General features: G+C 43.4%; 2 protein-coding genes across 3 annotated transcripts in view; one reads left to right on the top strand and one right to left on the bottom strand.

Moving 5' to 3' along the window:
- The window catches only part of grhl2b (grainyhead like transcription factor 2b), a 116,237-nt gene extending 111,671 nt beyond the window's left edge, over positions 1-4,566 (top strand). For both annotated transcript variants that reach the window (XM_090228506.1, XM_090228507.1), the window contains one exon: positions 307-4,566. In XM_090228506.1, coding sequence (XP_090084632.1) covers positions 307-421 — 115 coding nt within the window. In that variant the 3' untranslated portion in view covers positions 422-4,566. The remainder of the gene's footprint in view (positions 1-306) is intronic.
- An 87-nt stretch (positions 4,567-4,653) lies between these two features.
- The window catches only part of ncaldb (neurocalcin delta b), a 108,604-nt gene continuing 95,302 nt past the window's right edge, over positions 4,654-17,955 (bottom strand). Inside the window, exons 3-4 of the mRNA XM_036971390.2 lie at positions 15,782-15,887; positions 4,654-15,637 (exon numbers count right to left, since the gene is read on the bottom strand). Coding sequence (XP_036827285.1) covers positions 15,543-15,637; positions 15,782-15,887 — 201 coding nt within the window. The 3' untranslated portion in view covers positions 4,654-15,542. The remainder of the gene's footprint in view (positions 15,638-15,781; positions 15,888-17,955) is intronic.

Here is a 17,955-nt window from a genome sequence, read left to right as displayed (position 1 = left end):
GTTTGATTTGTTTTGAATTCTATTGAACACAGCATTAGAATGGTATTCTATTGAACACCACATTAGCATGGAATTGAAGGAATCTAATAGACTTTCTAGTCTTGTTCTTTACTCAAACTGGTGTGAGAAGGACAAATATCCAGGTATGAATGTCTGTATTCCTCTGTGTTTGTGAATGTTGGGGTTAAACATTTGCAGGACAATCAATCAGTCAATCAATCTATCAATCAGCTAACACTCCCCATTCTCCCTTGTCCGATCCTTTTGAACATGGAATCAGCTAACTCTCCTCATTGTCCCTTATAGGATCCTGGTGAACATGGACGACAACATCATAGAGCATTACTCTAATGAAGACACCTTCATCCTGAGCATAGAGAGCTACGCTGACGCCTACAAGGTCACACTCACTGAAATATGATGACTGAAGGACTCAGTCTAGGGCCGGGGGGGACAGTACAGAGGGACAGGACAGTACAGGAGGACAGGACAGTACAGGAGGACAGGACAGTACAGGAGGACTGAGTGTAGGGTCGGGGGGACAGGACAGTACAGGAGGACTGAGTGTAGGGTCGGGGGGACAGGACAGTACAGGAGGACTGAGTGTAGGGTCGGGGGGACAGGACAGTACAGGAGGACTAAGTGTAGGGTCGGGGGGACAGGACAGTACAGGAGGACTAAGTGTAGGGTCGGGGGGACAGGACAGTACAGGAGGACTTAGTGTAGGGTCGGGGGACAGGACAGTACAGGAGGACTGAGTGTAGGGTCGGGGGGACAGGACAGTACAGGAGGACTGAGTGTAGGGTCGGGGGGACAGGACAGTACAGGATGACTGAGTGTAGGGTCGGGGGGACAGAAGAGTACAGGAGGACTGAGTGTAGGGTCGGCGGAACAGGACAGTACAGGAGGACTGAGTGTGGGGCCGACGAGGGACCGGGACCAGAAGCACCGGTTCCAATCCAAGCGCCAATGCCGTTTAGCAAACTCCAGGCGTTTACATTTGTTGGATGACATGAAAATAGAGCTCTTTGGCCAGAGTTCGAAATGAGCAGAAAATAACCTCATACCTACTGGAAAGTATGGTGGTGGATCTTTGATGTTTAGGGGCTATTTACCTTCCACTGGTCCTGGAGCCCTTGTTAAGGTCAACAGCATCATAAACTTTACCCAGTACAAGGACATTTTGCCAAAAAACCTGGTTGCCTCTGTCAGGAGGCTGAAACTTGGCCGCAAGAGGATCTTCCAGCAAGACAAAAACCTCAAGCTCACAAAATACACAAAGAAATTGTTAATTGGCCACAAAATCAATAGCAATGGACATCTTAGTCTCCAGACTTGAAACCCACTGAAAACCTGTGGTTTGATTTGAAGGGTCCATAAACCCAGTCAAACGATATCAAGGATCTGGAAGGATTCTCTAAAGAGGAATGGTCTCAGATCCCTCCCAATGTGTTCTCCAACATAAAACATTTTAGAAAAAGGCTCAGGGCTGTTATCCTCATAAGGCGAGGTATTGAAAGCAAGCTCTAGCCATAGGCGACATACAGACAGAGTACACAACACTACAGACCTAGTACTCAACACTACAGACCTAGTACTCAACACTACAGACATAGTACTCAACAGAGTACACAACCCTACAGACAGAGCACACAACCCTACAGACAGAGTACTCAACCCTACAGACAGAGTACTCAACCCTACAGACAGAGTACTCAACACTACAGACAGAGTACTCAACACTACATTCAGAGTACTCAACACTACAGAAAGATGGAATATGAACTGATCTCTTCACAGCCTACATGATATAGTTATAGTGTGTTAGTCCCTCAATGGAACTGGTTAACATGTAGAATCCTTGGATCCTGAGTGTAGGGATGTTTTATCTGTTACTTAAACCTGTCAGACCCCAATCTAATGAGCTTTAACTGTCAATATAATTATTTTGCTGTTGTATGTTGAGCATGTATAGTTTTACATGGTTTTGCTAAATGACCATGGGTAGTTGATAAAAGGGGTATTTACATTTACATGTTAGTCATTTAGCAGATGTTCTTATCCAGAGAGACTTACAGTTAGTGCTTTTTTTTACACCATTTTAAAGATACACTTCTCGTTAATCCAATCACAGTGTCCGATTTCAAAAAGGCTTTTCGGCAAAAATTCAATAATCTGAGAACAGCGTTCAGCCACAAATGCAAGCAATACAGGTAACCGCCAAATTGTGGAGTCAACAAAAGTTATAAATAGCATCATAAATCTTCACTTACCTTTGCTGATCTTTGTTGGAATGCACTCCCAGGACTCCCACTTCCACAAGAAATGTTTGTTTTGTTCAATTACGTCCATATTTATGTCCAAATACCTCCGTTTTGTTCGCGCGTTTAGTTCACTATTCCAAAGGCACAATGCCGAGCGCAAAATCCAGAAAAGTCAAAAGAGTTTCATTACAGTTTGTAGAAACATGTCAATCGATGTTTACAATCAATCTTTAGGGTCTTTTTATAATAAATCTTCAATAATATTCCAACCGGACAATAGCGTATTCATTACAGAGGAAAAAGAAGGCACGGCACGGCGCGCCAGCGTGACCGCGCACTGAACAACTGATTGGCCTCAGCCTAGTCCACTTGTTGAAACAGCTCTTATTTGACCACCTTCCACAATAGAAGCCTGAAACAACTTTCTAAAGACTGTTGACATTCGTTGGAAGCCTTGGGAAGTGCAATCTGGCCCCATAGGCACAGCGTATTGGAAAGGCAATCACTTAAATGAAACTACAAACTTCAGATTTCCCACTTCCTGGTTGGATTTGTCTCAGGTTTTTGCCTACCATATGAGTTCTGTTATACTCACAGACATTATTCAAACAGTTTTAGAAACTTCAGAGTGTTTTCTATCCAATACTACTAATAAAATGCATATATTAGCATCTGGGCAGAGTAGCAGGCTGTTTACTCTGGGCACCTTATTCATCCAAGCTACTCAATACTGCGCCCCTGTCACCAAGAAGTTTTAAGATAGCTAGGTGGGGCAACCGTATATCACAGTCATAGTAAGTCCAGAGTCAGAGCTTGAAAGTGGGGGAAAAGTCAAGTGCGAGTGTTTGTTCACGAAAGGCATTTTTTTATTCAGTGTATTGTAATGTTGTATATACATTTAAGAAAATATAAGTATACTGAACAAAAATATAAATGCAACATGCAACAATTTCAAATATGTTAATGAGTTACAGTTCAAATAAGGTTATCAGGAAATTGAAATAAATAAATTAGGCCCTAATCTATGGATTTCACGTGGCTGGGCAGGGGTGCAGCTGCCTTAATTTTGTTGGACCCCAGAAAGAGTAGGTGCTGCGTTGGCAGGAACTAATGGGGATCCATAATAAATACAAATACAGCTCCCAGGCCCACCCACTGGGGAGCCAGGCCAAGCCAATCTGAATGACTTTTTCCCCACAAAAGGGTTTTATTACAGACAGAACTCCTCAGTTTCATCAGCTGTGGCTGGTCTCAGATTATCCCGCAGGTGAAGAAGCCGGATATGGAGGGCCTGGGCTGGCGGTTGGTTTGATGTACTGCCAAATTCTATAAAACGACTTATGGAAAAGAAATTAACATTCAATTCTCTGGCAACAGCTCTGGTGGACATTCCTGCAGTCAGCATGCACACTCCTTCAAAACTTTAGACATCTGTGGCATTGTGTTGTGTCACAAAACGGCACATTTTAGAGTGGCCTTTTATTGTCCCCAGCACAAAGTGCACCTGTGTAATTATCATGCTGTTTATTCATCTACTTGATATGCCACACCTGTCAGATGGATGGATTATCTTGGCAAAGGAGAAATGCTCACCAACAGGGATTTAGACAGAAATCAGCTTTTTGTGGATATGGAACATTTCTGGGATCTTTAATTTCAGTTCATGAAACATGGGACCAACAACTACATGTTGCGTTTTATATTTTTGTTCAGTGTATTGTTCAGTATATTGTTCAGTGTATTTAGTCAAGAAAGGTGTATTCAGTGTATTGTACTGTTGTATATAAATATAAGTATTTAGTCCGAGACTAGAGGTGGGCAGCTACAGATGGTCATTATGGACCATGTGTCAAATGCAGCCTGAGATAGTCTGTTTTTGCTAACATTCCACTCCTAACTAGTCCCATTTGGCATGTGAAATGGTCCTTTGTTTCAACTGTACTGTGGCTACATGACTTCCCTGTATGGTGGTGAAAGGTTATGCTTCATACAGTCATCTGTGTTCATATTGTTTCTGTTCTGCTATCTTATTTATTTTGTTTCTCAGTGATTAGTGACACCTCTCATTGGAAGCCTCCTTTGAGTACTTATTACTGCATTGGTCTTTATTATTATTCTTACTGTAAACTATTCTGTTTTATAACAGCCACAATAAGCAACATGTTTAATGTTAGCAATGCCTTATTATATGATCGTCCATCAGCCAAAACGTCAGTACTTCCAGGGGTGAAGATGGACACTTGTTGGTTGTTTGGAACGTACTTACAGTATATTGACAATTGAATAAAAATGTGAAGAAATATCAGCTTGGTAATGTTTCTGCATTGTTGAGAGGGAAACTTAGAGAAGTGTGTTATGTTTGTATGTTATCCACAAAACAAGACACCTGTACACAAAATCTTATTTTATTTTATTTCTTTATAAGATAATCAAAACATAAATACTTTCTGTATTTAGACACTACTCTGACACATATTGCAACAAAGTAACAATAACAAATCTACAAAATTATACAATGACAAACAGTTTGTTCGACAGATAACAATTGTATAGAATAAATTGATACAATACATTTTTTTTGTATATACACACTATATATACAAAAGTATGTGGACACCCCTTCAAATTAGTGGATTTGGCTATTTCAGCAACACCCGTTGCTAACAAGTGTACATCAAGCACACAGCCATGCAATCTCCATAGACAAACATTGGCAGTAGAATGGCCTTACTGATGAGCTCAGTGACTTTCAATGTGGCACCGTCATAGGATGCCACCTTTCCAACGAGTCAGTTAATCAAATGTCTGCCCTGCTAGAGCTGCCCCGGTCATCTGTAAGTGCTGATATTGTGAAGTGGAAATCTCTGGGAGCAACAACGGCAAAGCCGCCAAGTGATAGGCCACACAAGCTCACAGAACGAGACTGCCGAGTGCTGAAGCGTGTAGCATGTTAAAAATAGTCGGTCCTCGGTCGTAACACTCACTAGCGAGTTCCAAACTACTTCTGGAAGCAACGTCAGCAAAAGGACAGTTCGTCGAGAGCTTAATGAAATGGGTTTACATGGCTGAACAGCCGCACACAAGCCTAAGATCACCATGGGAAATGCCAAGCGTCAGCTGGAGTGGTGTAAAGCTAGCCGCCATTGGACTCTGGAGCAGTGGAGAAGCGTTCTCTGGAGATATAAGTCACGCTTCACCATTTGTCAGTCCGACGGACTAATCTGGGTTTGGCGGATTCCAGGATAACGCTACCTGCCCGAATGCATAGAGCCAACTGTAAAGTTTGGTGGAGGATGAATAATGGTCTGGGGCTGCTTTTCGTGGTTTGGGCTAGGCCCCTTAGTTCGAGTGAAAGGACATCTTAATGCTACAGCATGCAATGCTACAGCATACAAACATTCCAGACGATTCTGGGCTTCCAACTTTGAGGCGACAGTTTGGGAAAATCGCTTTCCTGTTTTAGCATAACAATGCCCCTGTGCACAAAGAGTGGTCCAAACAGAAATGGTTTGTCGAGACCAGTGTGGAAGAACTTGACTGAAATGGTCTTACAATGCAAAAAGAATCCTCCCGTCTTGTACCTCAAACCATTTAATCAAACCTCCTGTTCTTATCTTATTTACATAGCTAACAGCAGCTCAAAAAACATTCAGTGGTGTATAATAACCAGCCCTGCAGGTGGTGGATGTATTCAGTACTGCAGGTGGCGGATGTATTCAATACTGCAGGTGGTGGATGTATTCAGTACTGCAGGTGGTGGATGTATTCAGCCCTGCAGGTGGTGGATGTATTCAGTACTGCAGGTGGCGGATGTATTCAATACTGCAGGTGGTGGATGTATTCAGCCCTGCAGGTGGTGGATAAATTCAGTACTGCAGGTGGCGGATGTATTCAATACTGCAGGTGGTGGATGTATTCAGTACTGTATAATAACCAGCCCTGCAGGTGGTGGATGTATTCAGTACTGTATAATAACCAGCCCTGCAGGTGGTGGATGTATTCAGTACTGCAGGTGGCGGATGTATTCAATACTGCAGGTGGTGGATGTATTCAGTATGGTATAATAACCAGCCCTGCAGGTGGTGGATGTATTCAGTACTGCAGGTGGTGGATGTATTCAATACTGCAGGTGGTGGATGTATTCAATACTGCAGGTGGTGGATGTATTCAATACTGCAGGTGGTGGATGTATTCAGCCCTGCAGGTGGCGGATAAATTCAGTACTGCAGGTGGTGGATGTATTCAGTAATGCAGGTGGTGGATGTATTCAATACTGCAGGTGGTGGATGTATTCAGTACTGCAGGTGGTGGATGTATTCAGTAATGCAGGTGGTGGATGTATTCAATACTGCAGGTGGTGGATGTATTCAGTACTGCAGGTGGTGGATGTATTCAGTACTGCAGGTGGTGGATGTATTCAGTACTGCAGGTGGTGGATGTATTCAATACTGCAGGTGGTGGAGGTATTCAGTACTGCAGGTGGTGGATGTATTCAGTACTGAAGGTGGTGGATGTATTCAGTACTGCAGGTGGTGGATGTATTCAGTACTGCAGGTGGTGGATGTATTCAGTACTGCAGGTGGTGGATGTATTCAGTACTGTATAATAACCAGCCCTGCAGGTGGATGTATTCAGTACTGCAGGTGGTGGATGTATTCAGTACTGCAGTTGGTGGATGTATACAGTAATGTATAATAACCAGTCCTGCAGGTGGTGGATGTATTCAGTACTGCAGGTGGTGGATGTATTCAGTGCTGCAGGTGGTGGATGTATACAGTAATGTATAATAACCAACCTTGCAAGTGGTGTATGTATTCAGTACTCCAGGTGATGGATGTATTCAGCCCTGCAGGTGGTGGATCTATTCAGTACTGTATTATAACCAGCCCTGCAGGTGGTGGATGTATTCAGCCCTGCAGGTGGTGGATGTATTCAGCCCTGCAGGTGGTGGATGTATTCAGTACTGCAGATGGTGGATGTATTCAGTACTGTAGGTGGTGGATGTATACAGTACTGTATAATAACCAGTCCTGCAGGTGGTGGGTTTATTCTTCCATCGGCCCTGGGTATCTGGGAGAGCCTGAAGCCATGATCAGGGACAGAACAGACAGCTCTCCTTCTCTCTATTCGAGTATGGAGTGGGTTACCAAAGTTATCAGGGGTATAGTTCCCTACTGTTCTCATGCATTTTAGTGGGTTAAGGGGATACGTTGTGTGCTTTAGTACATAATATTATGGTCATATGTTATTTGGAATATATATATATATATATATATATGTACAGTTGAAGTCGGAAGTTTACATACACCTTAGCCAACTACATTTAAACTCAGTTCTTCACAATTCCTGACATTTATTCCTAGTAAAGATTCCCTGTTTTAGGTGAATTAGGATCACCACTTTATTTTAAGAATGTGAAATGTCAGAATAATAGTAGAGAGAATTATTTATTTCAGCTTTTATTTCTTTCATCACATTCCCAGGAGGTCAGAAGTTTACATACACTCAATTAGTACTTGGTACCATTGCTTTTCAATTGTTTCACTTGGGTCATGTGTTTTGGGTAGCTGGGTGAATTTTGGGATGAATTTTGGCCCATTCCTCCTGACAGAGCTGGTGTAACTGAGTCAGGTTGGTAGGCCTCCTTGCTCGCACACACTTTTTCAGTTCTGTCCACAAATTTTCTATAGGATTGAGGTCAGGCCTTTGGGATGGCCACTCCAATACATTGACTTTGTTGACCTTGAGCCATTTTGCCACAACTTTGGAAGTATGCTTGGGGTCATTGTCCATTTGGAAGACCCATTTGCGACCAAGCTTTAACTTCCTGACTGATGTCTTGAGATGTTGCTTCTAAATATCCACGTAATTTTCATCCTCGTGAAGCCATCTATTTTATGAAGTGCACCAGTCCCTCCTGCAGCAAAGCACCCCCACAACATGATGCTGCCACCCCCGTGCTTTACGGTTGGGATGGTGTTCTTTGGCTTGCAAGCCTCCCTCTTTTTCCTCCAAACAGAATGACGATCATTATGGCCATACAGTTCCATTTTTGTTTCATCAGACTAGAGGACATTTCTCCAAAATGTATGATCTTTGTGCCCATGTGCAGTTGCAAACAGTAGTCTGGCTTTTTTATGGTGGTTTTGGAGCAATGGCTTCTTCCTTGCTGAGCGGCCTTTCAGGTTATGTCGATATAGGACTCGTTTTACTGTGGAAATAGATACTTCGTACCTGTTTCCTCCAGCATCTTCACAAGATCCTTTGATGTTGTTCTGGGATTGATTAGCACTTTTCGCACCAAAGTAAGTTAATCTCTAGGAGACAGAACGCGTCTCCTTCCTGAGCGGTATGTCGGCTGCGTGGTCCCATGGTGTTTATACTTGCGTACTATTGTTTGTAGAGATGAACGTGGTACCTTCAGACGTTTGGAAATTGCTCCCAATGATGAACCAGACTTGTGGAGGTCTACAATCTTATTTCTGAGGTCTTGGCTGATTTCTTTTGATTTTCCCATGATGTCGAGCAACGAGGCAGAGTTTGAAGGTAGGCCTTGAAATACATCCACAGGTACACCTCCAATTGACTCAAATTATGTCAATCAGCCTATCAGAAACTTCTAAAGCCATGACATAATTTTCTGGAATTTTTCAAACTGTTTAAAGGCACAGTCAACTTAGTGTATGTAAACTTCTTACCCACTGGAATTGTGATACAGTGAATTTTTAGTGAAATAATCTGTCTGTAAACAATTGTTGGAAAAATGACTTGTGTCATGCACAAAGTAGATGTCCTAACCAACTTGCCAAAACTATAGTTTGTTAAGAAGACATTTGTGGAGTGGTTGAAAAACTAGTTTTAATGACTCCAACCTAAGTGTATGTCAACTTCCAACTTCAACTGAGGCCAGGTCATATATATATCTAGACATACCGTAATATTATGTAGTAATACATATACAAATGTATATGTATCCATACCATAATATTATGTAGTGATATAAATACAAATATATAAATACAGTACCAGTCAAAAGTTTGGACACATCACCTCATTCAAGGGTTTTTATTTATTTTTACTATTTTCTACATTGTAGAATAATAGTGAAGACATCATCAAAACTATGAAATAACACATATGGAATCATGTAGTTACCAAAAAAAAGTGTTAAACAAATCCAAATATTTTTTAGAATTTAGATTCCTCAAAGTAGCCACCCTTTGCCTTGATAACAGCTTTGCACACTCTTGGCATTCTCTCCAACCAGCTTCACCTGTAATGGTTTTCCAACAGTCTTGAAGGAGTTCCCACATATGCCGAGCACTTGTTGGCTGCTTTTCGTTCATTCTATAGTTTAACTCATCCCAAACCATCTCAATTGGGTTGAGTTCTGGTGATTGTGGAGGCCAGGTCACTCTCATTCTTGCTCAAATAGTTCTTACACAGCCTGTCGTGTTGTAAAAACAAATTATAATCCCACTAACCAGATGGAATGGCGTATCGCTGCAGAATGCTGTGGTAGCCATGCTGGTTGTGTGCCTTGAATTCTAGCACACTTAACCACATCTCAACATCAACTGTTCGGAGAAGACTGCATGAATCATGCCTTCATGGTCGAATCGCTGCAAAGAAACCACTATTAAAGGACACCAATAATAAGAAGAGACTGTCTTGGGCCAAGAAACATGAGCAATGGATATTCAAACGGTGGAAATCTGTCCATTGTTCTGATGAGTCCAAATAGAGATTTTTTGGTTCCATCCGCCGTGTCTTTGTGAGACGCAGAGTAGGTGAACGGATGATCTCTGCATGTGTGGTTCCCACAGTGAAGCATGGAGGAGGAGGTGAGATGGTGTGCAGCTGCTTTGTTGGTGACACTGTCAGTGATATATTTAGAATTCAAGGCACACTTAACCATCATGGCTACCACAGCATTCTGCAGCAAAACGCAATCCCATCTGGTTTGGGCTTAGTGGGGCTATAATTGGTTTTTCAACAGGACAATGACCCAACACACCTCAAGCATGTGTAAGGGCCATTTAAGCAAGACAGAGAGCCCTTTGTCTTCTGTTTCCAGGTCCACCCCACCCCCCGTGTCATCGATGGCCATACACGGTGAGATGCCTCCTGAGTGTTCGACCACGGGGCTGGGGTTTCCAGTACCTAGATGACTGAGAGGGTTACGGCCCGGAGGAGAGGTGCTGGGTCTCGCTAGAGACATCCTGGACCCAGCCCTCATTGCCGACTTCCACCGCCGACAACCCGGTCAACCAGGCATGCGCCCAGGCAGGATAATAGGTGGCGCCCCTAGAGGGGGGGTACTGACCCACCCTGATCTGTTTCACCAGTCCTTGTGCTTGTCTCTACCCCCCTCCAGGTGTCACACATCTTCCCCATGATCCCCTGTGTATTTATACCTGTGTTTTCTGTCTGTCTGTGCCAGTTCGTCTTGATTGTCATGTCAACCAGCGTTTTTCCAGCCAGTAGTTCTTCCCAGTCTCTGTTTTTCTCATCCTCCTGGTTCTGACCCTTGCCTGTCCTAACGCTTGCCTGTCCCCGACCTGCCTTTTGACCATTCTGCCTGCCCCTGACCTTGAGCCTGCCTGCTGCCATGTACCGTTTTGGACTCTGACCTGGATATTAACGCTTGCCTGTCCCCGACCTGCCTTTTGCCTACCCCTTGGACTATAATAAATATCAGAGCTCAAACCATCTGCCTCTCGTGTCTGCATCTGGGTCTCGCCTTGTGTCGTTATACTGTTGGAAAAGCAATCCAGGTGAAGCTGGTTGAGAGAATGCCATGAGTGTGCAAAGCTGTCATCAAGGCAAAGGGTGGCTACTTTGAAGAATCTAAATTCAAAAAAATATTTGGATTTGTTTAACAGGTTTTTTTGGTTACAACATGATTCCATATGTGCTATTTCATAGTTTTGATGATGTCTTCACTATTATTCTACAATGCAGAAAATAAATAATAAATTAAAACCCTTGAATAAGGTGGTGTGTCCAAACTTTTGACAGGTAGTGTATTTATATCCCTACATAATATTTTGGTATGGATATATATACATTTGAATATGTATCACCCTACAATGGCCCTCAGGATCTCGTCACTGTATTTTCGTGCATTCAAATTGCCGTTGATAAAATGCATTTGGTGTTCATTGTTTGGCCCTGTCCGGGGTGTCCTCGGATGGGGCCACAGTGTCTCCTGACCCCTCCTGTCTCAGCCTCCAGTATTTATGCTGCAGTAGTTTATGTGTCGGGGGGCTAGGGTCAGTTTGTTATATCTGGAGTACTTCTCCTGTCCTATTCGGTGTCCTGTGTGAATTTAAGTGTGCTCTCTCTAATTCTCTCTCTCTCTTTCTTTCTCTCTCTCGGAGGACCTGAGCCCTGGGACCATGCCTCAGGACTACCTGACATGATGACTCCTTGCTGTCCCCAGTCCACCTGGCCGTGCTGCTGCTCCAGTTTCAACTGTTCTGCCTTATTATTATTGGACCATGCTGGTCATTTATGAACATTTGAACATCTTGGCCATGTTCTGTTATAATCTCCACCCGGCACAGCCAGAAGAGGACTGGCCACCCCACATAGCCTGGTTCCTCTCTAGGTTTCTTCCTAGGTTTTGGCCTTTCAAGGGAGTTTTTCCTAGCCACCGTGCTTCTACACCTGCATTGCTTGCTGTTTGGGGTTTTAGGCTGGGTTTCTGTACAGCACTTTGAGATATCAGCTGATGTACAAAGGGCTATATAAATACATTTGATTTGATTTGATTGTCTGTAGCTTATGCCAGACCATACGACGCCATACACATGGTCTGCAGTTGTGAGGCCGGTTGGACATAGTGCCGAATTCTTTAAAATGACGTAAGGGGTGGCTTATGGTAGAGAAATTAACATTATTGGTTACATACACGTGGTTAGCAGATGTTGTTGCGGGTGTAGCGAAATGCTTGGCATGCTGACCGCAGGAATGTCCACCAGAGCTGTTGCCAGAGAATTAAAATTTTGATTTGAATTGCACTCTTCCTCAACTTAAGACATCTGTGGCATTGTGTTGTGTGACAAAACTGCACATTTTAGAGTGGCCTTTTATTGTCCCTAGCATAAGGTGCACCTGGATAATGATCATGCTGTTTAATCAGCTTCTTGATATGCCACACCTGTCAGGTGGGTGGATTATCTTGGCGGGAGAAATGGAGAAATGCTCAAATGACAAATTTTGGTTACTGGCCAAACGCTCTAACCCCTAGGCTACCTGCCGCCCCTAGGCTACCTGCTGCCCATAGGCTACCTGCCGCCCCTAGGCTACCTGCCTCCCCTAGGCTACCTGCCTCCCCTAGGCTACCTGCCGCCCCTAGGCTACCTGCCGCCCCTAGGCTACCTGCCGCCCCTAGGCTACCTGCCGCCCCTAGGCTACCTGCCGCCCCTAGGCTACCTGCCGCCCCTAGGCTACCTGCCTCCCCTAGGCTACCTGCCTCCCCTAGGCTACCTGCTTCCCCTAGGCTACCTGCCTCCCCTAGGCTACCTGCCGCCGCATTTATATTTTTGTTCAGTATATAGTAAAGAACAACAAACAAACATGTTGATATGTTACACCGTGTCACAAAATGTGTGATAGGATAAATTAGTCTGCATGTGTATTGTCCTTACAATGGATATTTAAGCAATTCAGGGACCCAGCCAGTGGCATACATTTCACTGTGTGGATATTTAAGCATTTCAGGGACCCAGCCAGTGTCATACATTTCACTGTGTGGATATTTAAGCATTTCAGGGACCCAGTCAGTGGCATACATTTCACTGTGTGGATATTTAAGCATTTCAGGGACCCAGCCAGTGGCATACATTTCACTGTGTGGATATTTAAGCATTTCAGGGACCCAGCCAGTGGCATACATTTCACTGTGTGAATATTTAAGCATTTCAGGGACCCAGCCAGTGGCATACATTTCACTGTGTGGATATTTAAGCATTTCAGGGACCCAGCCAGTGGCATACATTTCACTGTGTGGATATTTAAGCATTTCAGGGACCCAGCCAGTGGCATACATTTCACTGTGTGGATATTTAAGCAATTCAGGGACCCAGCCAGTGGCATACATTTCACTGTGTGGATATTTAAGCAATTCAGGGACACAGCCAGTGGCATACATTTCACTGTGTGGATATTTAAGCATTTCAGGGACCCAGCCAGTGGCATACATTTCACTGTGTGGATATTTAAGCATTTCAGGGACCCAGCCAGTGGCATACATTTCACTGTGTGGATATTTAAGCATTTCAGGGACCCAGCCAGTGGCATACATTTCACTGTGTGGATATTTAAGCATTTCAGGGACCCATCCAGTGGCATACATTTCACTGTGTGGATATTTAAGCATTTCAGGGACCCAGCCAGTGGCATACATTTCACTGTGTGGATATTTAAGCATTTCAGGGACCCAGCCAGTGGCATACATTTCACTGTGTGGATATTTAAGCATTTCAGGGACCCAGCCAGTGGCATACATTTCACTGTGTGGATATTTAAGCATTTCAAGGACCCAGCCAGTGGCATACATTTCACTGTGTGTGGTGTAATCTGAAACCTGCGAACAGTACTGGTGTTAGAGATAGATGATGATGATAGATGTGTTTCTCTAAAAAGGAGAGCTGTTGCCCTGTGAGTCTAGTTGAAGCAGAGGAGGATGTAGACAGATAAATGCATGGCAACATGTGTAGTCCTCTCTGTTTTCAATACGATCCTACAATAAATATGATTATATTGTACACATCATTCTATCATGTTTGCAGTCAAAATATTCCAAACATTATTAATTCAAAATCTTAAAGTGAAAATGTTTCATGGCTGCAAAATGCCACAATATTCTGTCACTATGTCAAATATTATAATAAATATTCTAGCTACCTCTTTTCGCTCATACACTCTCTCTTCCATCTACAGTAGGGGAGATCAATAGCTTCCATCTACAGTAGTGGAGATCAATAGCTTCCATCTACAGTATGGGAGATCAATAGCTTCCATCTGGTGTCATGTTTCTCCAATACGTTTCTCCCTCCTTTTAGTTCAGTTCCTCATGGCAGAATTGTGTTTCTTGGCTTTAAGTAGAAACAGCCCTTCACCACTGATCTTGGATCAAAATAGTAAACCTTGATCCTAACTGTAACCATTAGAATACAATGAATGTCTATGATGGTCCAGTATGTGATGGTCTAGTATGTGACGGTCCAGTATGTGATGGTCTTGTATGTGATGGCCCAGTATGTGATGGTCCAGTATAATGGTCCAGTATGTGATGGTCTAGCATGTGATGGTCCAGTATGTGATGGTGCAGTATGTGATGGTCCAGTATTTGATGGTCCAGTATGTGATGGTCCAGTATGTGATGGTCCAATATAATGGTCCAGTATAATGGTCCAGTATGTGATGGTCCAGTATAATGGTCCAGTATGTGATGGTCTAGTATGTGATGGTCCAGTATGTGATGGTGCAGTATGTGATGGTCCAGTATGTGATGGTCCAGTATGTGATGGTCCAGTATGTGATGGTCCAGTATGTGATGGTGCAGTATGTGATGGTCTAGTATGTGATGGTCTAGTATGTGATGGCCCAGTATGTGATGGTGCAGTATGTGATGGTCCAGTATGTGATGGTCCAGTATGTGATGGTCCAGTATAATGGTCAGTATGTGATGGTCCAGTATGCGATGGTCCAGTATGTGATGGTCTAGTATGTGATGGCCCAGTATGTGATGGTGCAGTATGTGATGGTCCAGTATATGATGGCCCAGTGTGTGATGGTCCGGTCCAGTATGTGATGGTGCAGTATGTGATGGTCCAGTATGTGATGGTCTAGTATAATGTTCCAGTATGTGATGGTGCAGTATGTGATGGTGCAGTATGTGATGGTCCAGTATGTGATGATCCAGTATGTGATGGTCCAGTATGTGATGGTCCATTATAATGGTCAGTATGTGATGGTCCAGTATGTGATGGTCTAGTATGTGATGGCCCAGTATGTGATGGTCTAGTATGTGATGGTCCAGTATGTGGTGGTCCAGTATGTGATGGTCCAGTATGCGATGGTCTAGTATGTGATGGTCCAGTATGTGATGGTCTAGTATGTGATAGTCCAGTATGTGGCTCCTCTGCTTGGGTCCATTTTGATCTGCTCGATGTCGATCTTTTGTGCAGTTAGTCACTACTGGGTGAATGAAGGAGAATGCTTTGACCTGAATAAATAATACTAGATGCCTGCAGACAGTAGGTTGTTCTACTGCCCTACGCTGCTGGGATCACACTGCAGCAGCCGCACGATAGACGGATCGTTCTTTGCTCCCTCAACAAACTCCTCCAGAGACAGTTTACCTGAAGAACACAATGAGTAAAATAACAGTTAGTGTCAGTTGGTGTCAGTTGGTGCACAGACAGTAGGATGGAAACAGGGAGGAAGTGGATAAGGACTGGAGGAGGATTTGGGAGTGAATTGAAATTTGATAGCTAGGTACTTACCATCTCGATTTGTGTCCATCTGCCTGAAGATTTTGTCTGTGCGTTTCTCAGGTGTCGACTCATCCTCCGGCATTTTCATGACAGAGGAAACCATCTTGTAGATCGCCTGGAGACAGGTATAGAGAGAGGGGGTATGAGAAGCCAACCTCCACATTACATGATCTTATGTTATAACCTGAGCTAGTTCACCAGACAAAACAGATCTCTGAGAAATGGCAGGGCTCCAGAGAACTTCTCTGCCTTGGTATCTGATTACTGGTTGTTAGAAGTACAGATTAAAATATAACTTTATAGGCACACCTGCTAAACCTTCTCTCTCTATGCTTCACTGTCACACTCTCCCTTTCTCTCAGTCTCTCTCGGTCTCTCTCTGTCTCTCTCTCTCTGTCTCTCTCTCCGTCTCTCTCTGTCTCTCTCTCTCTGTCTCTCTCTCCGTCTCTCTCTGTCTCTCTCTCTCTGTCTCTCTCTCCGTCTCTCTCTGTCTCTCTCTCTCTGTCTCTCCCTCTATCAATTAAATTCAATTCAATTCAATTCAAGGGCTTTATTGGCATGGGAAATATGTGTTAACATTGCCAAAGCAAGTGAGGTAGATAATATATAAAGTGAATATATAAAGTGAAATAAACAATACAAATTAACAGTAAACATTACACATACAGAAGTTTCAAAACAATAAAGACATTACAAATGTCATATTATATATATACAGTGTTTTAACAATGTACAAATGGTTAAAGGACACAAGATAAAATAAATAAGCATAAATATGGGTTGAATTTACAATGGTGTGTGTTCTTCACTGGTTGTCCTTTTCTCGTGGCAACAGGTCACAAATCTTGTTGCTGTGATGGCACACTGTGGTATTTCACCCAGTAGATATGGGAGTTTATCAAAATTGGATTTGTTTTTGAATTCTTTGTGGATCTGTGTAATCTGAGGGAAATATGTCTCTCTAATATGGTCATACATTGGGCAGGAGGTTAGGAAGTGCAGCTCAGTTTCCACCTCATTTTGTGGGCAGTGAGCACATAGCCTGTCTTCTCTTGAGAGCCATGTCTGCCTACGGCGGCCTTTCTCAATAGCAAGGCTATGCTCACTGAGTCTGTACATAGTCAAAGCTTTCCTTAACTTTGGGTCAGTCACAGTGGTCAGGTATTCTGCCGCTGTGTACTCTCTGTGTAGGGCCAAATAGCATTCTAGTTTGCTCAGTTTTTTTGTTAATTCTTTCCAATGTGTCAAGTAATTATCTTTTTGTTTTCTCATGATTTGGTTGGGTCTAATTGTGCTGCTGTCCTGGGGCTCTGTAGCGTGTGTTTGTGTTTGTGAACAGAGCCCCAGGACCAGCTTGCTTAGGGGACTCTTCTCCGGGTTCATCTCTCTGTAGGTGATGGCTTTGTTATGGAAGGTTTGGGAATGGCTTCCTTTTAGGTGGTTATAGAATTTAACGGCTCTTTTCTGGATTTTGATAATTAGTGGGTATCGGCCTAATTCTGCTCTGCATGCATTATTTGGTGTTCTACGTTGTACACAAAGGATATTTTTGCAGAATTCTGCGTGCAGAGTCTCAATTTGGTGTTTGTCCCATTTTGTGAAGTCTTGGTTGGTGAGCGGACCCCAGACCTCACAACCATAAAGGGCAATGGGCTCTATGACTGATTCAAGTATTTTTAGCCAAATCCTAATTGGTATGTTGAAATTTATGTTCCTTTTGATTGCATAGAATGTCCTTCTTGCCTTGTCTCTCAGATCGTTCACAGCTTTGTGGAAGTTACCTGTGGCACTGATGTTTAGGCCAAGGTATGTATCGTTTTTTGTGTGCTCTAGGGCAACAGTATCTAGATGGAATTTGTATTTGTGGTCCTGGTGACTGGACCTTTTTTGGAACACCATTATTTTGATCTTACTGAGATTTACTGTCAGGGCCCAGGTCTGACAGAATCTGTGCATAAGATCTAGGTGCTGCTGTAGGCCCTCCTTGGTTGGTGACAGAAGCACCAGATCATCAGCAAACAGCAGACATTTGACTTCGGATTCTAGTAGGGTGAGGCCGGGTGCTGCAGACTTTTGTAGTGCCCGTGCCAATTCGTTAATATATATGTTGAAGAGGGTGGGGCTTAAGCTGCATCCCTGTCTCACCCCACGACCCTGTGTGAAGAAATTTGTGTGTTTTTTGC

Source organism: Oncorhynchus mykiss, chromosome 30 (assembly GCF_057628025.1).
Source record: "Oncorhynchus mykiss isolate SJ-2025 chromosome 30, ASM5762802v1, whole genome shotgun sequence".
Lineage (NCBI taxonomy): Eukaryota > Metazoa > Chordata > Actinopteri > Salmoniformes > Salmonidae > Oncorhynchus > Oncorhynchus mykiss.
This window is presented reverse-complemented; position numbering and strand designations above follow the sequence as displayed.